The 15,350-nt window shown below is 37.0% G+C and overlaps 1 protein-coding gene across 1 annotated transcript; it reads left to right on the forward strand.

Moving 5' to 3' along the window:
* Positions 1-2,469: 2,469 nt before the first annotated feature.
* On the forward strand, positions 2,470-14,937 carry LOC106875294 (uncharacterized). Its single transcript, XM_014923384.3, has 6 exons — positions 2,470-2,578; positions 5,955-5,969; positions 10,591-10,778; positions 12,349-12,549; positions 13,712-13,933; positions 14,608-14,937. The coding sequence occupies exons 1-6, from the start codon at positions 2,530-2,532 to the stop codon at positions 14,794-14,796; spliced, it is 864 nt and encodes a 287-aa protein (XP_014778870.1). The 5' UTR covers positions 2,470-2,529; the 3' UTR covers positions 14,797-14,937.
* The last annotated feature ends 413 nt before the right edge of the window (positions 14,938-15,350 follow it).

Genomic DNA, 15,350 nt, shown 5'->3' on the forward strand with positions numbered 1-15,350 from the left:
CCCCGTTTTGAAATAGATCCGGTCTTAGTTGAGTAAATCGACCCTAGGACTTTTTTAAAGCCTAGTTCTTGTTCTTATTCTATCATCTCTTTTGTCGAACTGCTAAGTTACAAGGAAGTAAACACACCAACACCAGTTGTCAAGTAGTAGTGGAAGACAAATACAAAGACACACACACATGGATATATATATATATATATATATATATATATATATATATATATATATATATATACAGCAAAGAATACTCATCAATGGTTTGAGACACAGGGTATTTTTTCCCATGGACTAGCCAGCTCAAAGTTTCGATCTAAATCCAATCGAACACTTATGGGGAACTCTTGGTGAAGCTATCAGGAACACAACAATTAAAAATAAAGAGCATTTGTACCAAAAGTTGAGAGGAGAACGGAGTAAAATTGCGCCCAGCGCCTGCAAGAAACTAGCTGATTCAATGCCTGACCGTATAAAAGCTAAAGAAGGGTCAACCAGATATTAAAACTAATGTATATTGTGAAATATACAATAATCTACCATGTGCACGAGTTTCATTAACATCGAGAAAGCAGAACCCCAAAACATTGAGGTGGCCTAATACTTTGGCCAAGGCTGTACGTATAGAACGTAAAGACAGACGAAATACTGCTAAGCTTTTCGCCCGGCGTGCTAACGTTTCTGCCACCTCGACGCCTTACAAAGTGAATAATATTGTGTTTTAATGGATTGCTCCACAACCACTAGAAAAAATTATGCTTCTGTTTTACTTTCAGAAAAACAGAAACTTTTTCTTTTATCTTTAATCTTTAAATTGTTTCATTTATTGGACTGCAGCCATACTAAGGCACCACCTTGAAGAGCCGAGCAAATCGACTCCCGTACTTTTTTTCGTTTGAGCGTGGTGCTTATTCCATCGTTCTCTGTTTGCGAAACCACTAAGTTACTGGGACATGACCAAATGAACACCGGTTGTGAAATGGTGATGGGGAACAAACGCTATTTTTTGGATTCTATTAGAAGATGAATAAATAATAACCATTTTTTTTTTTCACCCTCTGTTCTAATTCAATTCGTGTAAAAATAGTATTGAAATCATGATTAATTCTGCCTATGTAAGATTTGAATTCAGAACAATGAGACACTGAATTCGCTGTTGCAAAACCAAGTTATCAAGTTTAGCCATATCAATCATTACCATTTATGTTTCTCTTCGTACTAAAAAAAATTGTCTCGTACGGGCCTTTTTCAGGGTGTCTGTGACTGATGAGAGGAAGCAGGAAGTTGTCTTCAGATAGAAGCCTTAGCCCGAGGCTTGCAATAGAGTAGACTCTGCGAAAAACATTCCAGCCTCAATTGGTGATATTAAATCAGGCGACGGTGAATTAAGTCGAGTGAATTGCAGATATTTATGTTGGTTATGATATTTTAGTATTGGACAAAAGTATAGCGGTCCGTTTTTCGTCTCATGAATGTGTCATGTCACTTAGCTGTTGTTGGACTAAATAACCTAGCTGTTGAAGTCGCCAAAAGAAATACCATGCAGTTTTTTTTTTTATGTCTATCAGTAATCCTTCACCTCAAACTTTTGAATTACCCAGAGAAGGCTTCATCGATTATATATCTACTTCATATTTAATAAAAGTATAGCTGTTTAAATAGAATAATCTGCACGGTAAGAGATTAAAAGGTGGGTTAAAAATCAATTTGGGTTTATCCTCATAAGATTCTCATAAAATTGTAAAAAAGTAAGACATGAAATCCAAGGAAACTGTTGAAGCTCTGCGTTGGCAGCAGAGTGTGGTAAGTTTAATTGGTGTTAAGACTGCAAAATCGAATGATTTTGCAGTCTTGCTCTTTGCCTGAGGATCAAGAGGATGGAAAAAGTTTTATCACCTTGGTCGCAAACTAAGCGAAAAAGTGTAAAAAATAATATAAATATAATTGACAGCTGTTGCTATTTTAAACAAGTTTTAAGGCGAAATAATCTCTTGAAAAAAAAATCCCGCATGCATTCAGAACTAATTCTTAAAGAAACGTAAAAAAATAAAAGAAGAGAAAGAAATTGGGAAATAAAAGGAAGAAAGAATACGGGGGAAAAAAAATGAACATATTTGTCGATAATCAGATAATGTGTATATGCATTGATCTGATCAACGAAACATTTCGTTTAAATAGCAATACAAATTCTTTCATAGCTACCATTTAATAAACAAATGACAAGAGAATCTATTTCGTTATACTGAACAGTTGTGACTTCACATAATTCTTCAATCTGCAAACCTCTTTATATATCTATTATAGCTAGGTTATTGGTTTCTTGCTTTATACTTTTTATCTAAGGCCACAAACTCTTAAATATTTGAAAGTAGTAGTAGTAGTAGTAGTAGTAGTAGTAGTAGTAGTAGTAGTTGTGGGTCAATGATGATGAGGAGGAAAAGGACGACGATGATGGTTTCAGCTGTTCGAACAGTCTTATAAAAACAGGTCTTCACCAGAGAGCAAAACCACTTGCAACGCAAGCAAGAAGCAATCATGATGATTCCACTCCTTTTCATCTTAAGCACTGTTGCAATCTCCCCCGGTAAATATAAATTTTTTTTTCTAATCGCAATCACTTTCGTAAATATCTTCGGGCTGGCATGAATGCCACAACACCTTAAATCTTTCCTCTATAATTTTAGGCTTCGCGCCCGCGTAGGGAGATCGTATCATTGATAATTTGAGGAGTACGAAAGTCAAGTTTCGTTGTAGAAAGGAAACGCGAGTTATGCTAACTAGCAAAATCCGTCGAACGTTGCAGAAAAACATAAATTCCATAAATTTCTTTCCTTCTTTCCACCTTTTTTTTAAGCATTTGGCCCTCGAAAGGAAGTAAGTTCTCATGTAATACTGAAATGAAGTGTTAGGAAGCAACAATTTAAAAACTATATTCTTTGTTATATATACACTTGTAGGATCTTTTATCTTGTGAGTCGTTATATATTATTTTTATCTTCATGATAAAAAAAGAAGTGAACGTGCTCTAGAAACAGCCACATACAACTTTCTATTAAAAAATATTGTTTCATTTCTCTTTGCATTTCCATTGTGACTATGTTAACAACAATGTTGAAAAGTGTTGAAAGAATAATATAGACAACAAACACTTTTAAAAACCTTATGTATGGGACGAAGTCGAAAGCATAATCTATCTATGGTATTCTGCTATGATACGATTGTGACACTAGGAAATCCTAATACTCTTTGCAACATCCTAACTTTGATGTTTGAGGAAACTATAAATGGTTGGATTTGAATCCAGAATACAACTAAGCGAAATACAGTAGCCGTCCCACTGAGCTGTGGCTTAAATGTGTGTGTGTGTGTGTGTGTGTGTGTGTGTGTGTGTGTGTGTGTGTGTGTGTGTACAGGAGAAATTATAATAAACACAAATTTATATCGTTTGTTCTCCTCGAACGTTTTTCAACATTGTGGTTGTTTGGAACCTCTGCTTTTGATATCTCAAGGGCAATTGTCTTAGACATCCGATGCCTGTAACAGAATGAAATAAAGCGTTCCCCTGACGATTCGTTATCGTTAAACATCTTATGCAAAGGTTCCAAAACAATCACAACAGTGAAACGTTAGTAGGGTACAAATTATATAAACTTGTGTTTATTGTAATTTATCCAACATTTGTTCTGTATATCATAATCAGTAATACTATTAAGTATAGTATAGTACTAATCAAACACGCACACATCATGTATACACACACACACACACACACACACACACACACACACACACACACACACATACACACACACGCACGCACGCATACACACATGCTCTGTGTGTATGTACGTAAGTATGTATGCATGTTTGTATAATCACGCTTGATATAAATAATTACTTTTCCAGTCAGTTATCTTATTAATAATATAAATGATAATAATGTAAATATCTATTACAGATAACGTTTTCGAATCTTTTCCTAAGTTTATTAATCAGGTTCTATTTCATAGTTATGCGTTACATATGTAGACTGTAACAGAAAGATATTATCGCTCCAGAGAGAAACAGAAAACTTAGGGGCAAATAACATTGAATTCATTAGTAATCCCTACCAGATTAACAATAATTATTTCCACTATAGGCACAAGGCCTGAATTTTTGTAAGTAGGGGACTAGGCGATTATATCGATCCCACTACTTGACTGGTACTTTATTTTATCGATCCCGAAAGGGGTGAAAGACAAAGTTGGCCTCGTGGACATTTGAATTCAGAACACAAAGCCGGAAGAAATGCCGCAAAGTACTTTGTCCAAGACGCTAAGAACTCTGCCAACTCACCGCCTTAAAATGTGAAACAGTAAAATAATATATGACCAGATTTGGAAATACGATATTCCTGTTACAGTTTGTTGGCAAATCTGGTGATGGAATCTAGAAATTGCTCGGGAAGTCTCATTCTTTCATCAAGTCTTAGGGCTCATAGATTAAATTGAATATTCTCTATTTGGAAGAATTGATAGGAAACAACAAATTTTGATGGAGGATAGTTATTAAATTTGTCGTATACCAAAATGAAATATCCCATAAGACACAATTTTCATCGAGCGGTGGAACTATCAATTTAATCTCCTCTGGTGAACGTTTTAATGTCACGTAAGCATCAATGGATTTTGTTTCGTCCAATTTATTGAGAGAAAATAAGATGTCATTCCTTTCTAATCTATTGACCACGATTAGAAATCGCAGGTACGAAGAATATATTAAATGAAATGGCTGAGACTTGAGTTGAGTTTGTGTTTCTCAAGACGCTCACTAGGACAGATATTCACATTTCACACGAAACAGTCTGCATTAAGAGCAATGGTGTTTAGCATGATTTAACAATAATAATATTAGACCAAGAACCATACCATTTATCATCATCATCATCAGTAGTAGTAGTAGTAGTAGTAGTAGTTGCTGTTGTTGTTGTAGCAGTAAGGCGGCCAGCTGGCCGAATCGTTAGCACGTCGGACGAAATGCTTAGCGGTATTTCGTCTGTCTTTACGTTCTGAGTTCAAATTTCGCCGAAGTCAACTTTGCCTTTCATCCTTTCGGGGTCGATAAATTAAGTACCAGTTGCGAACTGGGGTCGTTGTAATCGATTACATCCTCACCCAAAATTTCGGGCCTTGTGCATAGAGTAGAAAAGATTATTATTATTATTATTATATACTTATAATCTGCATGTTTGTTACAAACACTCGCCGAGACACACCCACCGTCCTAGGGTGAGTGAAGGATAAGAGATGTTACAGTATGACTGAAAGCTTATGGAGGGGAAAGTGGCAGGGGCAGTAGCGGAATATCTTCATTTAATACATCACAGGCATTTAAATTGATAGGGTTTTCCTAAGGATGTGGGCAGTACTTGGCAGCACAATCTTTTGGATTTCTCTGAGACATGGTTCTCCTGGGATATTATCTAAATGTTTCTGAGAACCCTTTTTTATCATACCTAGGACATCCACAATAACAGGAAGAGTTCTTGCTTTAAGAGGCCGCATCTTTTGTATTTCAATTATTATTATTATTATTATTATTATCATCATCATCATCATCATCATCATCATCATCATCATTATCATCATTACTGAAATGTTTTTAAATCCGTTTTTCAAAAATGCCACAACAGCCATTTTGTTTTGGGATGTCTATGTCTATTACAGCTTCACATATCTTCTCTTGCTATGGTAAATTAGTTTCCCATCACACTATTCCGAGATTCTACATTAATCAGTGAATACACAAACTTCCTCGTCACGATATTTTATCTTCGCAACTTTTCTCCGTTGAAAATTATCAAATCAAGATTTCCTTACTTCTTGTCAGAAACATTATTCGCTTCATGTTAATAAAAATACGCATAACACTGGATTGAAAATATTAATCCATACTAATATTATTGTTTTATTTTTCAGTTGCCGGTGGTATCAGTGAGTATTGTTTTACCTAGTAAAAACCTTTATAAAAAGGATTTCATAAATACAAATATTTGAATTTATATATAGATATACGCGCATGTGCACACATATACATATAAATGTGTATATGCACTATTGTATAGGACCGCATACTCACACATACACGTATACATGTGTATCCATACACATATGCATACGTGTATATATGTGTGTATGCACGAGCGCGTGTGTGTGTATTATTATATTATTAAACAATTAGAAAATTTAAAATGTATCTAGTGTAGCACAACGTGGTGCGCCAACTTTGGGATAGGCTATTGTGCAGAATACGAGCCAGTGGTTGCATATATAACCCAACCAACTGATGTGAACATTGTCAAGTCAAGGACATCAGGGAATTACCTGAAGTTATTTCTTTCAAAATACTTTATCCTATTTTCGAATAATTTTCTTTCAACTTCAACTTTCAACTGCCAGTACAGCAACCAACATGGCAGGGTCAACTGTAAACTTACATTTCTTTTAGTCGTCCACATCTGATGATGAGTTTTTGTGCCTGAAAGGTTACTTAATGTTTCCCTTTCGCACTGTAAGAAGCTTTCCGTCTTCATTATTTATTTGACTTAAGGTGGCGAGCTGGCAGAAACGTTAGCACACCGGGCGAAATGCTTCGCGGTATTTCGTCTGCCTTTACGTTCTGAGTTCAAATCCCGCCGAGGTCAACCTTGCCTTTCATTCTTTCGGGGTCGATAAATTAAGTACTTGTTGCGTACTGGTATCGTTGTAATCGACTCCCCCACCACAAAATTTCGAGCCTTGTGCCTAGAATAGAAAAGATTATTTGACTTATCTACTGTTATAAAATGATATCTATTACAATAAGAGCAAATGACTGATAGTTTTTTTGTTTTTTTTATAGTTAAATGACCAAAACAGCATTTTATTCTCACATATATTCACTACGAAGTACTTATGAATTATGCATTGCATAAATTATGCAAGAGAGAGAGGTCGGAGCAGTTTCTTATCAAAAGTATGCAACTAGGGATTGCAAAATGATACGTGCTGACAATAAAACCAAACTAGCAATTAATTCTGCACGCAAAAATCTAGTAGCAATCGTTACCGAGAAACAGAAGTCAAATTTCCATTACACGACATTCTATTGCCTTCAAAAACGAAAAATACACCTTGACATACAAAATGGAACAACGATCATGGCTGGACGTCAGAGGATCCCACTTTGTAGAAGATTAGATTTTTGTACTTGCTTGAAATTATTAAATGTCTCTCTTGAAAAAGTCTCAAAACTTTTGGAATGAACCTCGTAATAGCCATCGAACTAATTCTTATTGGTTGTTAATGGCTCGTTTGTCTTTTCTTATGAGATTGTTTCTTTTAATCCACAAGTTACCGAAAATTTGCTCTATTCTTATTTTTCTATTGAAAAAATATATTAAAAAATAAAAAATTAAAAATTAATGGAATTTAAAACATATGGGAAAGCTTGTGCAGGAACATAGCAGAAATGTGGATTCTAGTCTTGCTGCTACTAGCGAAAGCTATACGTATCTTTCAGAAAGCTGTTACTTTATGCACAGACTATGTGGGAAGACGAGTGGAGGCGCAATGGCCCAGTGATTAGGGCAGCGGATTCGTGATCATAGGATCGCGGTTTCGATTCCCAGACCGGGCGTTGTGAGTCTTTATTGAGCGAAAACACCTAAAGCTCCACGAGGCTTCGGCAGGGGATGGTGGCGAACCCTGCTGTACTCTTTCACCACGACTTTTTCTCTCTCTTACTTCCTGTTTCTGTTGTACCTGTAATTCAAAGGGCCAGCCTTGTCACACTGTGTCACACTGTGTCACGCTGAATATCCCCGAGAACTACGTTAAGGGTACACGTGTCTGTGGAGTGCTCAGCCACTTGCACGTTAATTTCACGAGCAGGCTGTTCCGTTGATCGGATCAACTGGAACCCTCGACGTCGTAAGCGACGGAGTGCCAAGATAATGGAACATGTGGGAAGACAAAATAAAGGGGCTTTTGTTAACTTATAATAGAACCGAAAATCACGTGGTACACTAAAACCAATTTTCCTTTTCCAGAAAATACAAGCATGCCACTTAAAAAGAGAGCAATCATTCGTAGAAAGTCTTCTGCAGTGGCAAGGCAGGAGCGGTGACAGGCTACGGAAACTGAGGACCGGAGGTCCTATAGACTGTTGAAAAGAACTGCCGCTGCAAGAGCTGGAACTACTCCAGAGCAGCGTGAAACCTATTGAGTGCGTGCTACTGACGCAAAGGCCGCAAAAACCCCACAAAAGTGTGCTATACGTCGGGTTACGCAACACTGCATCCACTTCTGCCACGAGGGCCGAAACAGCCCCAGAAGAGAGTGGTATCCGTCGGACATACAACGCTGCATCCACTTCTGCCGTGAGGTTGGCAGATGACGATAACCATCGGATGATGAGACTTCAGTCTAATTCGGGGAAATCCAAGGCTTCTTTTGTACATGGAATGATTAAACAGTCACATATAGAACCTGAAACATAAAAATGTCAATTAATAAAAAATATAAACTTTTACAAGTTAGAATAAACATAAAACGATGTTTTATGTGGTGTCTGTTTACTTCTGTCAACTGTGTGTGTGTGTATGTATATATATATATACACAATGAGCTTCTTTCAGTTTCCGTCTACAAGGCTTTGGTCAGGCCAAGGCTATAGTAAAAGACAACTGCCCAGTGCGCCACATTGTGGGACAGAACCCGAAACCATATGGTTCGGAAGCAAGTTTCTTACCACACAACCACGCTTACGCCCAATATTGTCCACATATTTTGTTTCCAAAAGCTTCTAAAATTGTGCCATGCCTAACTAAAGACATCGGTAAAGTCATGAACTAAAATCGAAATTAAACCAATTTTGTTGATTGGCTGAATGATTCTTAATTAATAACAAATACCAGCCATACACTCCACCTCAAAAATATTGGTTTCAAATTTTGGCACAAGGCCAGCAAAATCGGGGTAGGAGGAAAGTCGATTATATCAACCTCACCGCTCAAATGGTACTTTTTTTTTATAGAACCCGAAAGGTTGAAAGGCAAGATCGATCTCGGTGACATTTGAACTCAGAACGTACAGACAGACGAAATGCTGCTATGTTTTTTGCCCGACGCGCTAACGAATCTGCCTGCTCAGCGCCTTCAACCGCAAAAATATTATCGAATTTGGAAATATGTGAATGCGAAGCTAGCTTTCTTAACTACGCAGACATGAAAAGTTTTTTACAAAATTTAGTCAGACCAATTGCATTACATTCTATTTTGTTACATGTGTGTGTGTGTGTGTGTGTATGTGTGTGTGTGTGTGTGTGTGTGTGTGTGTGCGTGCGTGCGCCATGGAAACTATTTAGGGAGAAGGACAAAAGACTAATAAACATGGAAATCCTCTCATCAGCCGCGGAGACCAAACTTTGCATAGTTTCGGTGCGTTTAATATCCAAAGTCTTAAAATTCACTAGTACTAGTCCTCTTGTTGCGCGGTGATATAGGGGTCATTACTGAGATAATGAACAAGCAAAGACTAAAAGTGAAGGGCGACAACATACGAGTGAGGACGGAAAATTACGAGTAGAAACAATACAGTAACAGAACACAAACACATACACACACGCGCAAGCACACACGCATTCACACACTCATACGCATACAAATGGTAGTCTTTCTACCAGGTACGCAAAAATTGACAATCACCGACTAGTAGAGCAAAAGAAAGAAAGACATTGGATATAGTAGGAGACAAAGACCAGAATTTGAGAGCGCTTGATTAAACTCAGACGTGGAGTGAAGAATTTGGGGATTGGTTTGCAATAGTGGCAGTAGTATGAAAAGAAATTGTGTGAGAGGGAAAAAAAGAGAAAAGTATGAAATAAGAAGTAAAGAACCAAGAGAGAGACAGAAAGAACATCGGGAGAAAGAGAAAAATAACAGGGAGAACATGATGGCAATTACGTTGCATATTTAGTTTTAATAAATTCTGGCAGCTTCGAACGCAATGTATGCTGGTCGCTGTTGTGTACATCACAGGAGAACAACTCTCTTTTACAACGACTGTGAGTTCATAACACTTGGTTCACTAGCGCAAAGGGATTCTGGGAAACCAGTGTTTCGACATGTTATGTCTTATCACTCAGAACTATCCGAATCTTTTCAGCTTAAACAAGCTACTGGCTTCGTTTATAATTTCAGCGAACAAAATTGCTTGCTGATCAGTGTATGCTAATCGATAAATAAAAATCGTTATTTGTACTATGTACAGTGAGATCTGAAACGATGATTTATATATTTTTTCTTAATCCGTTCGAGCAGATTCGAACGGATTATATGCCGGTCGCTGTTGTGTAGAAGATATTAAATGGTAAGTGAGAAAAGGACAAGAATTAAAGAGTATCTGATTTCAACGAAATTTTCAATCAAAAGGTTAGAATAGGAATGAAGAATTTTGGGATTGTCTTGCAGCGGTGACGGTAGCGAGTAGAGGAACTGTGGGAAAGGGAAGTTTGTGTGAGGTAGTGAGGGATTACGTGAGCATCATTTATTTTATAGTTTTCGAATATCTAAAGGTGCGGCAGCAGTTGAGGCTGGAATTGAAACAGCTGATATGGTGGTAAAACAAGCACGAGAAATGTGGGTGCACTCAAGAACCAGCGAGATTATGAAGACCGATCATATTCCTTACCACTGTAGCTTGGCTGCCAGCTTCAGCAATCTTACCTCAGAGACGGTCAAGGCTATGGACGAAGAATTGCAGGTAAGAACACATTCATTTACTTATTTATTTACTTATTTCAGTCATTGGACTTCGGCCATGCTGGGGCACCTTCTTGAAGAACTTTAGTGGACCAAATAGACCATGATACTTATTTTAAAGTCTGGTACTTGCCGAACCGCTAAGTTACGGTGTCGCAAACAAATGAACACCGGCTGTCAAGTGGTGACTGAGGACAAGAACGCACACACACACGCACGTACGCAGGCACACACACATACATGATTACATACATGCATACACACACAATGATATATATATATATATATATATATATATATATATATATATATATATATACATACATACATACATACATACATACATACATACATACATATATATATATATATATATATATATATATATGTGTGTGTGTGTGACGGGCTTTATTCAATTTCCGTCTATCAAATACACTCATAAGGCTTTGGTGGGCCTGGGGTTACAGTAGGAAAATGTTCACCCAACTCATAGCAAATAAATAAATAAATAGACACAAGCGTGGGTGTGTCGAAACAATTTTGCTTGCTAATCACGTTTTGTGTCACCATGTTTTAATACTGATTTTATATACATTCCTAGATTGGGTTCGAAACAGGAACTTTTGTTTCTAAATTTAAAGTGCGACGTTCGTATGGTTAAGAACGTTCATTTCATAAACAAGAACTATTCTCAGATCTATTCATAATTAATTAGTATTTTATTGGTTTATTGTTAATAATTACATGCCCAAATCCCTTAACTACTTCGCTCGGACGCTCCTCGTCGTTGTAAGTGATGGAGTGCCATTTTTAAAAAAGAGTGAAATAAAAGAAAATGTTCTATATCGTAAGGCAAAAATGTCGTGTTTAGTATAAGCAGTGAAAGTTAAGACGAAATAATTGCTATTCCCTCGTGTAGTGACTTCAGTTTGATAACAACCTACGCATCGGTGTTTATCTGAAGGCTTGGCTTCCAGATATGTGAGACCCACAAATGTCACTGTTAGGACCGGATTAACACCCACAGTGACCTTGACTAAAAAGATTTCCCTGCCCCCTGCATAGGATCATTTTTCGTTTTCTTCCAACCACTTGAAGGTTTGTCTTACCCCAGTCCACTCAGCTGGCCAAAATGAGTTGTAGCTGTAATTGATAGGGGCCAGCCTTGTCGTATTCTGTGTGAGGCTGACTCTCCCTGAGGACTACGTTAATGGTATTCATGTCTGTGGAGTACTCAGCCACTTGCGAGTTAATTTTATTCTTAGGTTATCTATGACATGTATTTAAAATATGTTTAATGGTTTGGTCTGATTGGATTAAAGGAATGCATTATAACTTTTACAGGCCCCCTTCCACTCCAGCGAGACTGATGCGAATGGTGCACATTTTGTTGACAAATTGCAACCTTTGTACTTGAATCTGCTCTCTTATTTCTCGATCACTTTACGATAACAGAAAGGAACCGTTTGTTGTGATTAGATAAATAACGAGTTAATAATATTGGAGGTAATTTCATACGAGATTATTTAATATTCCATTGTTGACATTCCATTTGGATTTTTCTATTCCAGATCATTATTGCTGCAACGAATAGAGTCCTAGCGAAAGCGAGAAAGGACAACAGAGGCAGAAATATGACATTCGATGATTATGTTTACCTTATGAAGCAAAATGTAGCCTTGAGATCAGATAATGGTGAAGATGTTATCAGAAGTAGATATAAAGGTTACAACCAGATTCGTTTCGCTCAAAATTCTGTTGATGAAGAAATTGTACGTAACTGAAATTTTTTCCGGTTTTATAAATTACATAACAAATGTATCATAATACCCAAACCAATAATGGCCGATTTCTTAGGTTTCTATTCATCTGTTGAACGTCTCCAAATACCACGGAGTAGCAATAACTAAACACTGTAAGCTGTTGCAGCACTGTGAAGTTGTGAGATTATTGTGATTAGTTCAACATCTCTTGTGAGATTAGCTTCAACAAAGCTGATAGACTAGATATATTTTTAGAAGGTAAAGTCTTCAGCAACGTTCTTACATCAAAGTACGTTTGGGACAGCATAAAATTTCTGTTTCTAGTGTTACTGCGATTTTGGGGAAAACGTATTTCTAAAAACAATTGAACTTACCGTCTTAGTTCTTCGGTATATTTCAGAACATCAGTAAATTAGGTCGACTAGAGATTCCTAAAGGACAGTTGCTTAAATAACTTAACATCTGGTCAAGACTCCTACCTACAGGTTTCCGGGTAGCAGACAAGACATAGGTATTGATGGCAATTATGAAAATGTATCGTTCTGGACGAAACACACGTCGATCTTTTCAAGGCATAACACACGTCAATCACCCAACTTAGGGTTACAGGTGAAGCCACGAGAAGCAGAACGGAGGAGGTACAGTCTCGGCGAAAGAGTCACCCACAGACAAGTATCGACACTTTCACGATGCAGAGGTCAACGGCCAGTACTTGAAGTATATTACTGCTAACGCCCGTAGCTTGGCAACCATAAACGTTATTAAGCAAACAAAAGAAAATACTTCAAATAACAGAACCTATTTGTCCATTTAGGTAACGGTGTTCAAATTTGGTCTGATTTCTCCCGAGTAGCTAAGTACTATCAAAATTATGTAGATGCTCGACGCCTCTTCCATACATTTCAGCCAATTAATAAGTGAGAATCACTTCCGTTGTCAGATCTTCTCCCAAGTTACTAATCTCTTAAAAGTCTTGGATCAAACCGGTCCAGTGTCAAATTGGTGTACACTGAAGTGCTGCATGTGAAACCCATTGATCTGCACAACTATTTTTTATTCTTATTTTATATAATTTTACCATTGCTTCCGTAATTTAACAAAAATCATAATGGCAATTATTTTTCTTCTTTTTTATCATTTTCATACTTTTGTTTTGTTTTGTTTTTTTCAGGTGAATGAAATTATTGAATGGTTTAAAAATGAAGTTGTTGTTGATCCAGACGTTCTGGCAGCCACTAAAATTGATATCGTTGACTTTGGAAATTTCGTTGCTGCAACTGGTGCAGCTCTCGATAGTTTGGCAGCACTCTTCGTGAAACGAGATTACGCAGAACGTAGTGTCGTTGATCTGGGAATTATTCGTTATCCCGATCTTGATCATCCTTACTTCAAGGTAAAGACACTCAACATCTTGTTTCTATAAATAGATATCGAACCTGTTTTGAATTGAAAATCAGCTGCTTTATTTCCGACTAAAACATCTTGATTAACTAGACATATACCTTAGGCTACATTAATCCCAATATTAATATTCATGGAGAAGTTTAAGTGAAGTATTGTGTAATATTGAATTACACAAAAACTTGTCAAGGCCGAAAGAATGCGAAATGAAGTACAAAAGTAAACTACAAAAGGGAAGACAGCAACAGCTGAAGCTTTAGCTTTGTATTTCTCCGATATTTTGGGGGTTAGAAACCCTTCATCAAGACAAGTGGAGAAATGGAATATGGGATAAAGCTATTATCATTGCTCAGATATGTTGGAGATGGTAGTAACATGTGCAGATTGATGTTATAATAGCCATTCTGCATCGTGTAGCGCTTTTCTGTTGTTAATGCTGATTTCAGCTTATTAATTAGGATAGCCTCTTTGATTCTAAAGTTGCCTGGGTGAGTATCAGTGAGAGGTGTTGTTCATGGTGAGAGAGAGAGTGACAGTGTGGTTCATAAAATTTATAAGTTTTGTTGTTTTGAGATACTTTGCTATGTTTGATGCCCAATAAACATTTTAACTCGACAAAATAATTTTTTAATTGAGATCTCAACTTTCCGTTTTGTTACATTTTAGCTGTTCCGTATCCAGTTGTTCGCGTACAGGAAGAACGCGAGAATATTAGTCGTGCAAAGAGACGAGAGCGGAATTAAAGGACAATTTGAATCAAAGATTTTCAGACCCAATAAGACCGTTTTGAATAGAATGCAAGACTCAGTGAGACAAAAGGCTATGAAAGAGGCCCAAGAAGCGTTTCAGTCTTAAGCCCTAAAAGCTTCATTGTTTATTTTTTTTCATTGTGTGATTTTGTATTGTGGCGAGGATTAAGGATATATGAATGTATATACAAAATAAAACGTAAAAAGGAGTAAATATGGAATCCTTCCTTTTACCGAAATTTCAAAATTAATTGTTAATTGTTATTTTTAGTTTTTTTTCCTTACATCATCAGCAGCACTTCCACCACCACCACCACCACCACCACCACCACCACCACCACTATCACCACCACTACTATCGTCATCATCATCATCATCATCATCATCATCAGAAAAAAAGGAAGCACGTACGGTTACAAAGTAGCTTGAACATCCAGCAATTACTGCTAGAGTTAGCAGCCGAATTTCTTTTAAATTTATGCAGTACCGATTAAGAATTGTTGAAACCCTAAGAAGACATTCTATAATGCAACATTAGATAACCACGTGATAACTACAAGAAAATCAAGAAAGCAATATTGGGTGCATATACAAGAATGCCATTTGCAAGTCTATTCAGTTTCAATCAGGGTTTAGGTAGGCTTAAACAGCAACAACAAC

Source organism: Octopus bimaculoides, chromosome 6, assembly GCF_046866305.1.
Source record: "Octopus bimaculoides isolate indiv1 chromosome 6, ASM4686630v1, whole genome shotgun sequence".
NCBI lineage: Eukaryota > Metazoa > Mollusca > Cephalopoda > Octopoda > Octopodidae > Octopus > Octopus bimaculoides.

Excerpts from the sequence above, each read along its gene's own strand:
- LOC106875294 (XM_014923384.3), top strand. The coding sequence starts at position 2,530 with ATGATGATTCCACTCCTTTTCATCTTAAGCACTGTTGCAATCTCCCCC. Across the intron at positions 10,779-12,348 it reads CTATGGACGAAGAATTGCAG|ATCATTATTGCTGCAACGAA; the intron begins GTAAGAACACAT and ends TTTCTATTCCAG. Across the intron at positions 12,550-13,711 it reads ATTCTGTTGATGAAGAAATT|GTGAATGAAATTATTGAATG; the intron begins GTACGTAACTGA and ends TGTTTTTTTCAG.